Source organism: Megascapheus bottae, chromosome 2 (genome assembly GCF_031878675.1).
Source record: "Megascapheus bottae isolate mThoBot1 chromosome 2, mThoBot2.hap1, whole genome shotgun sequence".
NCBI classification, from domain to species: domain Eukaryota; kingdom Metazoa; phylum Chordata; class Mammalia; order Rodentia; family Geomyidae; genus Megascapheus; species Megascapheus bottae.
The window spans coordinates 41,850,607-41,867,340 of NC_143510.1; the positions used below are offsets into that span (position 1 = coordinate 41,850,607).

The following is a 16,734-nucleotide window of genomic DNA, read 5'->3' on the forward strand; positions in this document are numbered from 1 at the left end:
TCCTTAGCTCTATTGATATGATGTATTACATTGATTGACTTGCGAATGTTAAACCAGCCTTGCATCTGTGGGATGAAGCCTACTTGATCATAGTGTATAATTTTTAAATTTGTTTCTGGATTCTGTTGGCGAGTATTTTATTGAGGAGTTTTGCGTCTGTGTTCATTAGAGAGATAGGTCTGTAGTTGTCTTTTTTTGTTGGGTCTTTCCCTGGTTTGGGGATGAGTGTAATATGAGCTTCATAAACTGAGCTTGGTATTGCTCCTTCTGCTTCTATTTCTCAGAAGAGTTTCAAGAGTATAGGTGTTACTTCATCTTTAAACGTGTTGTAGAATTCTGCAGTGAAACCATCTGGACCTAGGCTCCTTTTGGTTGGCATTTCCCTGATTGCTTCCACAATTTCATTGTATGAAATTGGTTTGTTCAGTGTGTTTACCTCTTCACTGTTCAATGTTGGTAGCCTATATTTATTTAAGAAATCATCCATTTCTACTAGATTTTCTTATTTTTGAATATAGGCCCTGTTAGTTATTCATAATGGACTGAATTTCTTGGATATCGGTTGTGATTGTTCCCATGGGAGTCTCTAATCTTGTTTATTTGAGTCTCCCCTCTCCTTTTTTTGATTAATCTTGCCAGGAGTCTGTCAATTCTGTTGACTCTTTCAAAGAACCAACTTTTTGATGTCTTAATTTTATGTATAGTGGATCTTATTTGAATCTCTTGATATTTCTGATTTTATTTTTGTTATTTCTGTCCTTCTAGTTGTTTTAGAATTAACTTTTTCTTGTTCCTCTAGATGCTCAATTTTTCCTTTGGGTTATTTACATGCTCTTCTTCTATCTTTTTAATATGCGCTCCTAGTGCGATAAATTTGCCCCTTAGAACCGCCTTTGCTGTGTCCCATAAGTTCCTTTGTGATGTACCTTGATTGTCACTGCATTTAAGAAAGTTTTGAATTTCTTCTTTGATTTGTTCTATAACCCAGGAGTTATTCAGAAGTGTGTTGTTCAGCTTCCAAGTGTTTAAATGTTTTTTACCTTTTACTGTGTTGTTCAGAACTAGTCTGACTCCACTGTGATCAAATAGAATACATGGGATTATATCAGTCCTCTTATATCTGCTTAAGTTTTCTGTATGAACTATTATATAATCTATTTTGGAGTATGTTTCATGTGCTGCTGAGAAAAATGTATAAAGTTTCGCCGTTGGATGGAAGACTCTGTGTATAGCTGTTAAGCCCAGCTGGGCTATAGTGCTGTTTAAGTCGATGGTGTCTTTATCTTCTGCTGACTTGACCGCCATACCACTCCTGGGCATCTATCCTGAACATCATAACCCAAGATATGATAAGGACATCTGCTCAGCTATGTTCATCTCTGCACTATTCACAATAGCCAGGTAATGGAAACAATCCAGATGCCCTACTACAGATGAATGGATACAGAAAATGTGATATATATACAATGGAATTCTAGATAGCCAACAGGCAAGATGAAATAATGGCATTTTCAGGGAAGTAGATGAATCTAGAGCCAATCATGTTGAGTGAGAGAAGTCAAGACCAAAGGAACAAAAGGTACATGGTATCCTTTACATGTGGCTATTAGATCCACACAGTACAAGAGCGAGGACTCAATTATTTGCATACCCAAGGCTATAGACATGGTATTGGAAATATAAATGTAACTATATAGACATAAAAATCTATGACTCTATAGACATAAAGTTTTATTACATAGATTAACATGTATCTATGATATACAAACCCTCAACCTAATTTTAATTATATTCTTAAATCTAAGTGCCAGTGATTGTATATAGATTCCCTTCTTGAATACTTGTTTGTTAAATACATCATTTGAAATATGATGTAAAAATCAATGTTAATAAATTCTTTAATAAAAAATAAATAAATGAAATTTAAAAAGCAGAAGGAGAGCTGTACTCAAGTAGTAAAATGCTAGCCTTGACCATAAAAGCTCAGGGATAGTGTTCAGGCACTTGAATTCAAACCCCAAAACCAGCACATGCACACACAAAAGGATAAAGACACACAGATAGACACCACACACACACACACACACACACACACACACACACACACACACACACACACCCCGTATATACATGCACAAAAATATGTAAATAAAAAGGCAGACTAATGCATTCATCTTAGACTTCTTAGGTTCTACATCTATGTGAAATAAATTTGTTGTATTAAAAAAAGGGGATGGAGGGGCTGGGAATTTGGCCTAGTGGTGGAGTGCTTACCTAGCATGCATGAAGACAGGGGTTCAAGTCCCCAGTACCACATACCCAGAGAAACTAGCAGTGGTGCTATGGCTCAAGTGTTAGAGCACTAGCCTTGAGCAAAGCCCAAGGACAATGCTCAGGACTGGCAAAAATCAAAACAAAAAAGACAGCCGGGCCCAGTGGCTCATACCTGTAATCCAAGCTACTCAGGAGGCTAAGATCTAAGGATCACGGTTCAAAGCCAGCCCAGGCACTGAAGTCTGTGAGACTTTTATCACCAATTAACCACCACAAAATCGGAAGCGGTGCTGTGGCTCAAGAGGCAGGGTGGTAGCCCTGAGCTCAAGAGCTCAGGGACAATGCCCAAGCTCAGAGTTCAAGTCCCACAACCCTGACAAAAAAAAAAAAAAAAAAAAAAAAAGAAACACAGAAGGTCTTAGATTTTAAGTGGTATTACTTCAATACACACAAAATGAACTAATTTAACTTGAAAGGAAAAAAAAAACATGTTATATAGAACATACATATAATTTTTTTTAATTCAAAAGCTTGACAGTGGAAAATGAGACAAGCCCAGAGAGTGGAGTAGAAAACTGCAGAGTCATTAACATCATTTGTACCACTATTTTAGAATACAATGTAATGAGATCTCAGGCCAATTCTCTCTTAAAAGGTGACTTCCTGGTACCTGATCTGATTTTTTTTGTTGTTGGTAAGGAGATTACAAAGCTGCCCTGTTTGGAAGGTGTATGTATGTATTTTTTTCTCATTTACCAAAATCTAGGTATGGTCATATACCTAAAGTTAACACAAGGTATATTTGTAGAAATGTCACATACACTTTGTAAAGTATCCTTAAAGAGAAGGAAGGAAGTGTCTTTTACTCCTTCCTATCTGATAGTGATGACTTTAGATGCCATTCTGGACAATGAAGTAGAAGCCTCATGTTGAAATGGCTTAGTCACAAGCAGAAAAAAAACAACTCTGAAGATGAAGAGCTCCCATGTAACTCACAATGCCTACTTTTATACAAGAGAGAAACAGTCTCATAACTACTTCTCAATCAAAGCTTCCTGGAAGTAGTCAGTAAAGTAAAAATCTTGATGCTTGACAACAGACTTTAAGTTGCTTCTTCCTGTTCAAAAACAATTCTTCCTCTTACAGTCTAGGTCTAGACTCAAATGGAAGTAGTTACAAGAACAATCTTCAATCTAGAAAGGGAGTTATATTACATTACAAATTGTTTTGTTCAATAAAGGATCAGAATAACATTTGATTATAGCACCGTACTAAATATTAAACTCTATCAGTTTGACTACATTTCAAATACTCACTCTCTCTTTAAAGCTATCATGAAGTTGATCTTCAGCAAAAATATGGAACTGTAGAGGTTTGATGCTGAAAATTATAGCGGACTTTAACATGGTCATAGTTTCTTCCAGTCTTTCTCCACAGGCCACAACAGCAAGGTGCATCTTCTCCACAGGATGTGTTTTCATGTTATACCTAAGAGAAAATAAGTATACATTTTTCAGCTGTTTCAGCATATTCTACAACTACATACATAGTTCAAAACTTCTACTGAAAAGGCCAAGAAGAGCCAGGAGTTTGGCCTAGTGGTAGAGTGCTTGCCTAGCATTCACAAAGTCCCAGGTACCACATACCCAGAAAAGGACAGAAGTGGTGCTGTAGCTCAAGTGGTAGAGCTCTATCCTTGAGGAAGTCCAAAGACAATGCTCAGGCCCTGAGTTCAAACCCCAGGACTGGCAAAATAAAATAAAATCATCCTGTCAGCTGGGTGCACTGACTTACTCCTATAATCCTAGCTATTCAAGAGGCTGAGATCTGAGGATCATGGCTCAAAGCCAGTCTGGGCACTAAAGAATGTGAGACTCTTATCTCCAATTAACCACTAGAAAATGGGAAGTGGTGCTGAGACTGAAGGGGTAGGGCAGTAGCCTTGAGCTGAAGAGCTCAGGGACAGCGCCCAGGCCCAGAGTTCAAGCCCCATGACCAACAAACAAACAAACAAAACTGCTGGTTAACTGGAGAGAGGCATCTCTCAGCTTTTGTCATTTCTTGGATCTCAGCTTCCCCACAAATGGGATTATAGGCATGAGCCACCAACACCAGGCTAAATCATATATCCATGTTCTCTACCAATCTTGTTCAATCAGTAGTCCTTACAAGGAATTCCTGAACATAAACTACTTTCTCAGTTTGCCCAAGAATATATACACAGCTCCATTGTGGCTACAGAAAAGTTAATTCATTGCTTACACTGGATGCCTGAAGGGCAATATGGCTCAATATTCTCAAAAAACCCAATAAGGAGAACTTTGCATCACTGATTTAAAGGTCTTCCATTCAAATCTCAAAATAACTTATTTGAAAAAATAAATCTTTTTTTTTTTTTTTTGCCAATCCTGGGCTTGAGCTCAGGGCCTGAGCACTGTCCTTGGACTTTCTCAAGGCTAGAGCTCTACCACTTGAGCCTCAGCACCACTTCTGGCTTTTTTCTATGTATGTGGTACCAAGGAATTGAACCCGGGTCTTCATGCATGCTAGGCAAGCACTCTACCACTAGGCCAAACTCACAGCCCAAAAAAATAAATCTTAAACATACTCTTATTCCATCTGGAACCTTTCTGCCCACTACCTTCTACCCATAGATTACTGTGAAGGAAGTCAGTCACAACTCTGACCATATTGCTGCAATATTATACCCAGTCTTAAACCATGCTGACAAGAAATTTCTTCATGAAACTTTACTCAATGGCTAGCATTCAGTTCTACTTACCAAATGAATGCCAGGATGTAAGCATCTCTAAAGGATCTGAAACACTGTCAGAACACTAATATGTTTGGAAGGGAGGATTGCCTAGTGCCAGTTCCTGGCCTACTCTAGATTAAAACCCACAACTAACAGCAGCAGTGTCAAACATCAGACTTAAGTGACAGTCACAACTCTACAACCGCTGTGCCACCTCCTTCACTCCTCTGGTAGCATCAGCTGAGTCTTAAGCTCTCCAGGCCTCTCACTGGCAGAAGCAGGAACTCTTCCCTGCCTGTTCCCTCCCCAGCCTTTCACTTCTGTTAAGCCTATCCAAAATGTGGGAGCCTTATCAAGGGAGGAGACTACCTAAGTATTTATATCTAGGACAAGGAGACATTAACATGGTTCATCTACAACCAGAGGGAGTCATGAAAACACAAGTTAAAGCTAAGGAAATCTAGGCACACAACTCTACAGAACTCTGCTATTTCCTCTCCTGGTTAATGTCTCCAGGTCCCACATCTCATAGTGGAATAAAGGCTATCATTAAAATATCCGGGACTCTGGAGGGTGGGGCAGGAAAGAATGATAGTTACAGGTGAGCCTAACCTACTACGCATATAGCAAGACCCAATCTCTATTAAAATATATCAAAAATCATGATTTGAAAATTTATAATAGACTGTTCATCTTTTCTAGTCCATAACTAGACTGTACCATAATACTGACAGCCAAAACAGTACTTTAAAAGTAAGCCAAGGAGTTAAATGGTTCTCTTCAAAATTCAAGAGGGGGCTGGGAATGTGGCTTAGTGGTAGGGTGCTTGTCTAGCATGCATGAAGTTCTGGGTTTGATTTCTTGGTACCACATACACAGAAAAGGCCAGAAGTGGTGCTGTGGCTCAAGTAGTAGAGTGCTAGCCTTGAGCAAAATGATGCTCAGGGAAGTGGTACTGTGGCTCAAGGGGTAGGGCAATAGCCCTGAGCTGAAGAGCTCAAGGACAGTGCCCAGGCCCAGAGTTCAAGTCCCATAACTGACCAAAAAAAAAAAGCAGCAGCAGCAGCAGCAGCTCAAGGACAGTGCCCAGGCTCTGAGTTCAAGCACAAAAGAATGATAAATATTGGTGATAAATATTGATGAGAAGGAAAAATCCATCCTTTAAAATCTGTCCCAGGGCCAGATTTCTCCTAGGCCCCTCAGTGAGTGCTGCTTAGCCACACTGTCTGCATTCTCCTGCCATAGGGCACTGTGCTGCCATTACACTATGCTGGCTTCTTTGCAGTACCACAGCATCTATGGTGTACACACCAACACAACCTCAAAGGACAGAACGAAATACACTCTGAAAACACCTCTGCCCACCTCTGTCTCAGAGACAGAAAAAAGTCAACAAGAACCAAAAAGAGATCAAAAGTCTACTGCAGGAAGTGATCATGAAAACTTTGTAAGCAGTCTAAGCAAAGCAGTCAGCTCAATAATTCTACCGCAAATGTAAGCTAGACTCCTATCAGGGGGTGCAAAAACATGCTGTTTGAATCTCAGTTAAGTATTAAAGTTCCTGAAGATTTCAAAGCATGCTAGCGATCAGGACATTTTCATACATGAAGGCCTATTTTCCACACGAAGAGGAGGAATCCTCAGTTTAAACATGGGACAGCCCCTGTGGTGGGATGTGGCATGACCTAACTAGCCACCTGACAGCAGCTAACCCTGCATCAAGTAAGTGTAGCTGGCCTGCCAGGTCCTGGAACAGCAATACAGGAATTGCAGGTATCTGTACACCTTTTTACATGAAGAGGCTGTGGTCAGTTGACAAGGTCCTTGACCACCAGGTGGCGCTTTTTTTACAAAGGCTTTGTAATTGTAAGGGTAAGAGGGCTTGCCCACCCACCCCTGTGATTCCAGGAAACCCTCAGAAGCTGAGCCAAAACTGTATGCCAGGTGAGCCTCACTTTACAGTCATGGGGTGCTGGCCACTTATACACAGGGGTGTGGTTTAAGTCTCTTAGAGTGACACTGTTGTTTGAAGGCTTCCAGAACCTGCAGAGGGTTCTTAACAACATCAAGCTATGGCCATAGCTGTCCACTGGGAACCTAGTTTACTTCTCACTTTGTTTTTTTGTTTGTTTTAATGCCAGTAGTGGGGCTTAAACTTGGGGCCTCAAGCTCTCTGCTTTCTCATGGTTGGTACTCTATTACTTGAGTCACACCTCAAGTATTTCAGATCCGCTCAGGCTAACTTTGAACAGCAATACACAGATCTCAACTTTCTAAATAGCTAGGATTACAGGCATAAGCTATAAGAGCCCAGCACTTTTTAATTTTTTTTCTCTATTAGCTCTAAGATATATTTGTTTCCTTTTTATCTTTCTTTCATGCCAATTCTTAATTTTAGTATCAACAACACTATGTTTTACTTGGAAGTACAGCTTATCTAAATCATATAAAAAACTCAAGTTGAGAAAGCTGAACCAGGGCCCACTAATGGTATCGGATGACAGGCAAAAATGTGACACCAAAGGCCACAGCAGAAAACAGTTTTACCAGGCATGTAGGCAAGCTCTTGAGAATCCAGCACAACTGACATAGTACTTAAAAATACATAGTACCTAGCAAATACAATGACTAAAATTAAATGAATCATAACAGTTTAAAAAAAAAAAGTCATTCCTGAGAAAGGACTTTCAAGGCTACTTGCCCTCTCCTCTGCCACTACCTCAGGAGAGAGTCTAAGAGGCACTGCCTACTCCACCCCTGTCAACACTGTTTCTTTAACAGATTAGAGGGGGGGAAAGAGGTCAGTCCCTCCAATACCTTCATTATTCAGCAGTGAAAAAAGAATTCAGTAACATAAAAGGCGAATAAACAATGTCTATCTTTGCCTCCCCCAGGAACTATTTGCCTTATTCTCCCTCTCCCATTCCTCATTATGCAATCAATCACTCAGTTAATTCCCAATACAACTCTTCAGTTGTATTTTTAAAGTATATCCACTTTGAAGTGGATAACAGATGTATGTAAGGGGTAGGAGTCTGGTGATAGAGTACTTGCCTGGCATGCACGAAGACTCAGGTTTGATTCCTCAGTAACATATACATGGAAAAAGCCAGAAGTGATGCTATGGCTCAAGTGGTGGAGCTCTAGCCTTGAGAAAGCCCAAGGACAATGCTCAGACCTGGCCAAAATGCTCCAAGACTGGCCAAAAAAAAGGCAGATGCAAGGAGGCTGAGACCTGAGGATCAAGGTTCAAAGTCAGCCCAGCACTAAAGTCAGTGCTTATCTCCAATTAGCCACTAGAAAACATGGTGCTGTGGCTCCAGGGGTAGGGCAGTAGCCTTGAGGTGAAGAGCTCAGGGGCAGTGCCCAAGCCCAGAGTTCAAGTCCCACAACCACCAACAACATCAACAACAAAAAAAGGTGGAAATGTTCAGTGGAAATCTGTCCTTATCACATGCAAATCATGTTACTACCTGCTACCCAAAGTTGGATCATAAATTCTCCTAAGAATAATGGTTTATCTTAGTAACAACTTAAAACAAAAATTAGAGCACTTACATGTAGCATTAGTGATAACTACAAAATAGGAAAAAGGAGAAGACCTAGTCAAAAAGTGAATATCTACTTGCAAGGTTAACACTAAATTTCAGGAAAAGAAGCACTATTATAGTAAAAAGATTTATTTACCTACTAGCTAATCTTACCTACACTCATCTACCAATTAAATATTAAGTGCCTACCTAAAAGCCGCTTCCCAAAAGCAGTTCATTCCACAAACATCAGAGGGCAGCATCCAATAGGGATTCCAGTAACACAGACAGAAATCTTTACACCTAACAGTAAGACAGAAATAACAATCCCATATGAGTATTTCAGTTGGCAGCTAACATGAAGTTTACTGAGCAAAACAATAACTTATTGTTGTTTTACAGCAGCAAAATGGCAAGCCCACAATTGCTAATTTTTAGAAAACTGATTCCTCCCCATACTTAGGATACAACTGTTTTAAATAAAAATGTAAAACCTTCAGGTTAAACTATACTATTGACTGGAAAAGTTTTCTAGTTAGAAGTTCTTGTGGCATATTAAAATCCTCTTCTTTGACAGCATAAAATATGTCTAATTTTTTGTGGACTACAGATATTATCCCAGAACAAAACTCATTTCATCCAAAAACATTTTTTACTTAAACAAAATAAAAGTCACAAATGCTGAGGAAACAAGGAAGATCATTAAATGCTTTTAATCCTTGAAAATAAGTTATTTGAATTGCGTTTCAAAAAAAAATGAAGAAATGATGCTCACAATTGGGGCTCAATTTCACTTCTACATTATCTCCAGCTCATTCTATTACACAAGCTAAAATGGATGCTAAACTGTGTTAAGGCTGCAGTTCAAAGCTAAAAAAGAAAAGTGATTTCACTGTTATGCCTTTTCATCAAACAATTCTCTACACTTCACTGCTTAGGTGGAGGCAGCACTGATGTAAGTATGAGCTCAGGGTGAGTCACTAAACTACAAGACTTCGTATCTCTTGACCCGGAAAAGCTTTGCTTTCTCTCACTATGACTCTAATAAGTAACTGTTCTTACATCAAAATGGCTGTGAAATTTCAGATTTGCAAACTTCTTTGATCAAACCTCTCACACATGTCAAGGATCTAAGGCAGGGTTCTTAGCCCTGGGGGCATAATGAAATCACTAGATACCCATGCCAGACCTATTAAGTCAGACAGGATCTGCCACCTATGAAATTTCATAAAGAACAAAGCCAGCAGCTTTTTAAATCCCTAAAAAGTTGGAAGGTTTAAATCTCCAGTGAAAGTTACACTGAAATTTTATCTTCTTTGAAGAACGCTATTTTCAAGCACAGGACAAAAACTTCAAAGTCGTATTTATTTATTGTCAGTGAGGGGCTTGAACTAAAGGGTCTGGATGCTGTCTTAGAGCTTTTCTGCTTAAGGCCAACTAGCACTCTACTACTTTGAGCCACAGCACCACTTCGGATTTTCTGGTGGTTAATTCGAGATAAGAGTCTCACAGGGACTTTCCAGTCAAGGTTGGCTACAAACATGATCCTCAGATCTCAACCTCCTAAGTAGCTAGGATTATAGGCATGAGGCACTAGTGTCCAGCTGACTCAAAATTTTAATTTAAAGGGTCATGTATGAAGGGAAAAAAAAAGAAAAAGAGAAAGAAAAAGAAAATGTGAGCCAGGCTCCTAGCTATGCAAGAGGCTAAGATCTGACAACTGGGGTTCAATGCTAGCCTGGGCAACAAATTCTGAGACTTATCTCTAATTAGCCATCAGAAACCCAGAAATGGAGCTGTGGCTCAAAATAGTACAGCACTAGCCTTGAGTAAAAAAGTTCAAGGACACTGCACAGATTCAGAGTTAATGTCCTATAATCAACCATCCCTTCCTCCCCTCAAAAGAAGGAAAAAAAAATGTGTACACATCAGTCAGGTGTGAAGGTACATGACTGTAATATTAATACTTGGAGATTTGAGGCAGGAAGCTCTTGAGTTCAAGGGCAGCCTTGGCTACAAAGGAAGATCCTATCTAAAACAACAAATGTAAACCTATTAGTTATACTTACCAACTGTACCTTCCTAGACATTGTTACGTATGTTTAAAACCTTACATTTCATACCAGGGAGACAAACTCTGTGAGACTGGTAACTAATATATACATCTTTCTAGTTCAAGTAATTTTATGTCCATTTAAGCCTTACAACAAACCCTTTAAGGAAAAACACTGTAACAAAACTACTGTACCTTGTTTGTCAAATTCTACAACAGTGGAAAATGAAAAATGCAGTGAAAAGTTCAATCTTTCCATAAAAATTATTACTTGAAATACTGCATTCATAACAATACCATTTGCTGCCTCAACTTTTACTTGATGTTACAAAAAAACATTATCTTTGCCATCCTAAGACCACTTATCAGATATACAGGTACAGGACCTGACTGAAAGCCTCATTAACAGAATCTTGAGACAATTAGCTGAATATGCCACCAGGTAAGTCTTCAGGTCAAACCTGAGTGAAAAACACTCTTACCAACGCTTACCTAGAGTCAATTAGTGAGTTCATGCCTTCATTCCAGCACTCACTAGATGGTAGCAAAAGGAACTGTGAGTTCATTTCAGTCCAGTCTGAGATACTTAGTGAAACTCTGTCTCCAAAAAAAATGTTAATCTGGATTTTTTTTTTCTTTTTAATTTGTGGGTTGTGGGGTTTGAACTCCGCTTAGGTGCTGTCCCTGAGCTCTTCAGCTCAAGACTAACCCCCTACCTTGATCCAAGCTCCACTTTCTGTTTCCTAGAGGTTAATTGGAGATAAGAGTCTCAGGTCCTTTTGTGCTGGGGCTGGCTTTGAACCTCGAGCCTCAGATGTCAGCCTCCTGAGTAGCTAGAATTACAGGCATGAGGCACTGACCTGGCTCCCAGTTTTTTTTTAATCAAAAAGGCCCTCTATGTGCCTAGTTTGCATAAGGCCCTCGGTTTGATCCCTAGAACCAAAGCCTTCCAGAAAACAGCACAGACAAAACTTCTCTTGTATAATCCTGTTTTTTATACCTTGTTTTTTGTTAAATTTGTCTCTTACAATCATTGTCAAGCCCAATTTAGAAGAATTTAAAGATCTAGCCAGTAACATTTTTGGCATCTTTGCAACTTCTATTTTTAAACACCTACCCACAAATCCTTGAAAGTTCAAATGCATATTGCCAACACACTGAAGTTGTTAAAATGGCCTAAGCTCCAAAAATACTGAGTCAACAGCCATATGAGCTAGAGCAAATGCCTCAACCTCTGTCTCTCAGGAAGTACAGGAACTTTCAAACTCACACCACACTGTGAGACAACAAAGTTGGTACAGGATGGAAAAGCCATAGACAAGTCCAAAATTCAGGAGACCAATATACAAATTATAATGAATTTAAATCTTATGTCGTTAATGAAATTTACATCTTAGGAAACCTATAATTTTGAGTAGATTATCGGGATTGTGGTTCAAGGCCAGCCCAATCAACAAAAATTTTTTAAATATTAGAAAGAATTCATCTTGACCAATGGCTGTGGGGTGGTACATATCTGTTATATGAGAAACGTAAGGAGAAGCAAATAGTAGGAAGTCCAGGCCAATTAAGGTATAAAAGGAGACTCTCTTGAAATAACCAAGGCAAAAAAAGGCTGGTAGAGTGGCTCAAGTGAGCCTGTGTAACAAATTCAAGGCTCTAGTACTGCAAAATGAATAAACTAATAAATAAAAATCTTGAAGCTCTGAGCCACATCAAGATCCCTGTTCTTATGCTAGTATCAAAAAAGCTTCTACAGAGAGCACATTAAGGGTGGTCACAAATTGTCTGACACCTCTATCTACAGTTAGGTTCTATCTCTAATCACAAATCCAGATTGGCTTTCACTGCTTTGATAAATACATAGGACAGGACACATTGCTGATTTCTAGACACTCCCTTTTAAGGAAATGGCCACATCTACTATGCCCTCCTATGGGCCCTCTTCCAATCAAACTATACAAGCATCTGTTTCAGTTTTCCTCCCAAAGCCAAGTTCCACTTTCCTCTATCTACCCATTCCATAAATTACCTACTGGATAATCACATACACAGGACAAACACTGGAAACACAAAAGTGAATAAATGTTGTGGTGACCCAAGTACAATGTGGGAGACCAACCCAACACACAGGTCCCACAATCCAACTCCAGTAACGTGTGCTTCTTCCTTTCAGTGAAAGAGGCAAATTCAGAACCTAGTTACCACCTAGAACTGGAATCCTAAATTTCAGTATCTAATTTCAGTCTTACCTCTATTAATCCTTTGAAACCACAAGACTTCAAAACATATGCTTCCTAACTCTAAGCTCCATTGTGAGCTCATTACCCTCCTTACTCAAGACTAGATCATATGGTCCATTCATTCCCTTTCCGATAGCCAATTCTACCTCATTCTTTTACCATATCTTCCCAGTAAAACCTCAGACCATTCATTCAACTTCTCAGATGACTTCTGAACAATTAATGACGCGGGTATGTTGCTTAGTGGATCCATAGTCACGGCCTCGCAGACTTACTACCAATTTCATGTGCATTCTGCCTGCCCTCTACTGTCCATCTTCTGAGTTTTCCTGAGAATCCTTATATCAATCAGTCTCTCCATCAGCAATATCTATTTGAATAATACCCTACATTATTGTTCATGCACCCTTAACTGTAAAAGGATTATTAAAATTTTTTATCTATTGTGATATGCCTACCTGATTTTCTGACTTGCTTTGGCCAAAATAATGTGAACTGACACATGTCCCAGCAGGACTGTAAAGTTAAATGTCAGCTCTAAGTCATCACTGAGTAACACGAAGCATGACCAATGGAAGAACTGCTTCTACAGCCAGGCTCCCAGCATAAGACGACACAATGCAGGAACACAGCCACCAACACATGCAACGTGCTCAAAAAATAGGCTAGCTGGGGATTGTGGGTCAGAAGGGGAAAAGCTGGGAGAAAATGAGGGAGGGGGGGACACTGTTCAAAAAGAAATGTACTCATGACCTGACTTATGTAACTGTGACTCCTCTGCACATCACATTTACAATAAATTTTTTGAAAAATAAAATAAATTATTCAAAAAAATAGGCTAGCATTGATGGTTCAAACCTGTCATCCTAGCTACTTGAGAGGCTGAGACATGGTCCAGCCCAAACAATAAAATCATTAGACTTATCTCTTGCCACCAAAAAAGCCAGAAATGGTAGAGTACTAGCCTTGAGCTAAAAAGCTAAGGGATAGCACCCAGGGCCGAAGTTCAAACCTCACTGAGACCTGAAGGAAGGAAAAGAAGGTAGGTCTGTTGTTATAAACTGCTGAGAGGTAGTGGCTTGGAGTAGTTATGAAGTAAAAAAGATAAACCAAAATTCCCTCCTAAAAGTGTACAATTTAATGGATAAAGCTATGCAATCATGACTCATCAATTCACTCCTAGATATGTACTCAGAGCAACTGAAAACATTTACCTTTACAGCAAAATACTACATGAATGTTCACAGCACCATCAAGTAATGGGTACACAAAATGTAGTACATGTATTTAATTAAATAGTATTTAGCTATAAGAAATGAAGTACAGTGGTGAATGCTGCGGTGGAAAAACCCTAATACAGCAGCTAGGTGAAAAAAGCCACAATCAGAAGGGCACAGTTTATGTGACTCATTTCCATGAATGTTCAGAACAGGCAAACCTGTAAAGTCAGAAAGATCTCTGCCTGCCTGGTGAGAGAAAGGGGTTGAGAAATGGAATGGGAGGCACTGGTTATAAACATATGTTTGGGGTTTGTCAGATTTGGGGAAGTACTGGGGTGTGAGCTTACCGCCTTAGCCATGTTCCACCTCCCCAGCTCTTTTTGCTTTAATTAATTAATTAATTAATTAATTTTTGCCAGTCCTGGGCTTGAGCTTAGGGCCTGAGCACTGTCCTTGGACTTTCTCAAGGCTAGAGCTCTACCACTTGAGTCTCAACACCACTTCTGGCTTTTTGCTATGTATGTGGTTCCAAGGAATCGAACCTGGATCTTCATGCATGCTAGGCAAGCACTCTACCACTAGGCCAAACTCCTGGCCCCTCTTTTTGCTTTATTTTGAAAACAGGTTTTGACTTTTTCCAGGGGAACAGCCTCAAACTACAATCCTCCTACTTATGCAGCCCTTCCCTCACAACTAGGATTACAGGTCCCAGCAACTACACTCTGCCTGATAAAGAGTTTCTTTCTGGAGGTAATGACTAACTACACAGCAATTAATCAGATTTGCAGATACGTCTGACAGGCAGAGTCACGTTTTTAGATAATTTCTTGGCCATAATTCCATGCTGAAAAACACATAGTAGGCAGAGAGGATATGTTTCTTTGGTCATTTATGGCAATATAAGAATATATGTACAAGTGGTGCTGTGGCTCAAGTGATAGAGAGCTAACCTTGAACACAAAAGAGGCTCAGGGACAGAGCTTAGGCCCTGAGTTCAAGCCCTGGGACCTGGAAAAAATAAAGAAAGAAAGAAAGAGAGGGAGAGGGAGGGAGGGAAAGAGGGAGAGAGAGAAAGTATGTACTAGTCAAATAAACCTAACATTTTCCTTTTTTTCTTTTTTTAATTGAGGTTTGCTGTCAAGAAATGAAATTCTTGGGCCAAGAATGTAGCCTAGTGGTAGAGTACTCGCCTACCAGGTACCAAGCCCTGGGTTCGTTTACTTGGTATCACATATACAGAAAAAGCCAGATGTGACACGGTGTCTCAAGTGGCAGGGCCCTAGCCTTGAGCAAAAAAATGTTCAAGGACAGTGCCCAGGCCCTGAGTTTCAGCCCTGGAACTGGCAAAAAAAAAAAAAAAAAGAAATTCTTTTAGCTTCTTAACTTTCAATCTAGAGGCTAAGAGCAGTAGCTCACACAGAAGTTACCTGATACTACCCACTGTTAGTAAAACCAATAAACTATGAAGTTAGAAAAAAAGCAATCAGGGCTGGGAGTTTGGCCTAGTGGTTAAAGTGCTTGCCTAGCATGCATGAAGACCTGGGTTCGATTCCTCGGTACCACATACATAGAAAAAAGCCGGAAGTGGTGCTGAGGCTCAAGTGGTAGAGCTCTAGCCTTGAGAAAGTCCAAGGACAGTGCTCAGGCCCTGAGCTCAAGCCCAGGACTGGCAAAAAAAAAAAAAAAAAGAAAAAAAGAAAAAAAGCAATCAATCTGAAGACAATGGAAGTTAAAAAATACTGGACAAGTATTTGGGTAATGTTCACTTGTGATAGCTCAACACTGCAGCTCCTCTGCTCACTAATCACAATGGAGCACACTGCAGCTGAGGTTAAGGGTCTGTTTCCAGTGAACACTGACATGCATGAGCTGCAGGTCCATTAATGCAACTGCATTTCCTGTGGATCAAACAGAAACAAAGCTTTGCTGCGGTTCCTGGCCAAATTTCCTTCCAATTAATATGTTCAGTTCTAGGTTTTAGAAAGTATGTACTGATCAAGGGGTAGCAGGAAACCCTTGCCGTGATAAAATACATAGAACTGGGAATAATCTGAATAAGGCCAGTGGGTTAGACACTGGTAGCTTTTGTAGTTATTGTATACTATACAACTGGTACATATATATTTTGGATAGAGTCTACTATACTGTCTTCATGTAAAATGGTAAAACTGGAGAAAACTGACTAAAAAAATACATGTGGTATCTCTCACGTTCTGTGAATTTACATTTCAAAGTAGAAGGGTTGCTTTTCTCTTACGAGCAGTGATCAAAATAAACATTCTCAAAAATTTCAGTACTTGGAAAATGCTTCAAACATTGAGAAATTTTATGCTATAGGTTTCAAAAACAAAAAGATGGGTGTGGTATCATGCACTTAATATAGTCCCAGCTGTGGGGAAGCTGAGGCAAAAGGATGGCTTGAGTCCAGGAGTTCAAGGTTGGCCCAGACAACAAAGTAAGACTCATTAAAAAAAAATTTTTAAAGCATTTAACAATAATGTTCGACACAATAACAGTTCCTAAACAAAGTTTACTTAAATACAATGACAAAAGATCTACAGAAGAGCCTTTGCATTCAACTCAGAGACTGGCAAATGTATGTGCACAACCACCCTAAGAATGTGGGAGTCTGAGGGAAGAGCTAGAAGGCAACAATTCA

General features: G+C 39.6%; 1 protein-coding gene across 1 annotated transcript in view; it reads right to left on the reverse strand.

Moving 5' to 3' along the window:
* Gxylt1 (glucoside xylosyltransferase 1) overlaps positions 1-16,734 on the reverse strand; it is a 42,076-nt gene that overhangs the window by 19,268 nt on the left and 6,074 nt on the right. Inside the window, exons 2-3 of the mRNA XM_090324454.1 lie at positions 8,770-8,862; positions 3,591-3,762 (exon numbers count right to left, since the gene is read on the reverse strand). Of these exons, the coding sequence (XP_090180580.1) occupies positions 3,591-3,762; positions 8,770-8,862 (265 nt within the window). The remainder of the gene's footprint in view (positions 1-3,590; positions 3,763-8,769; positions 8,863-16,734) is intronic.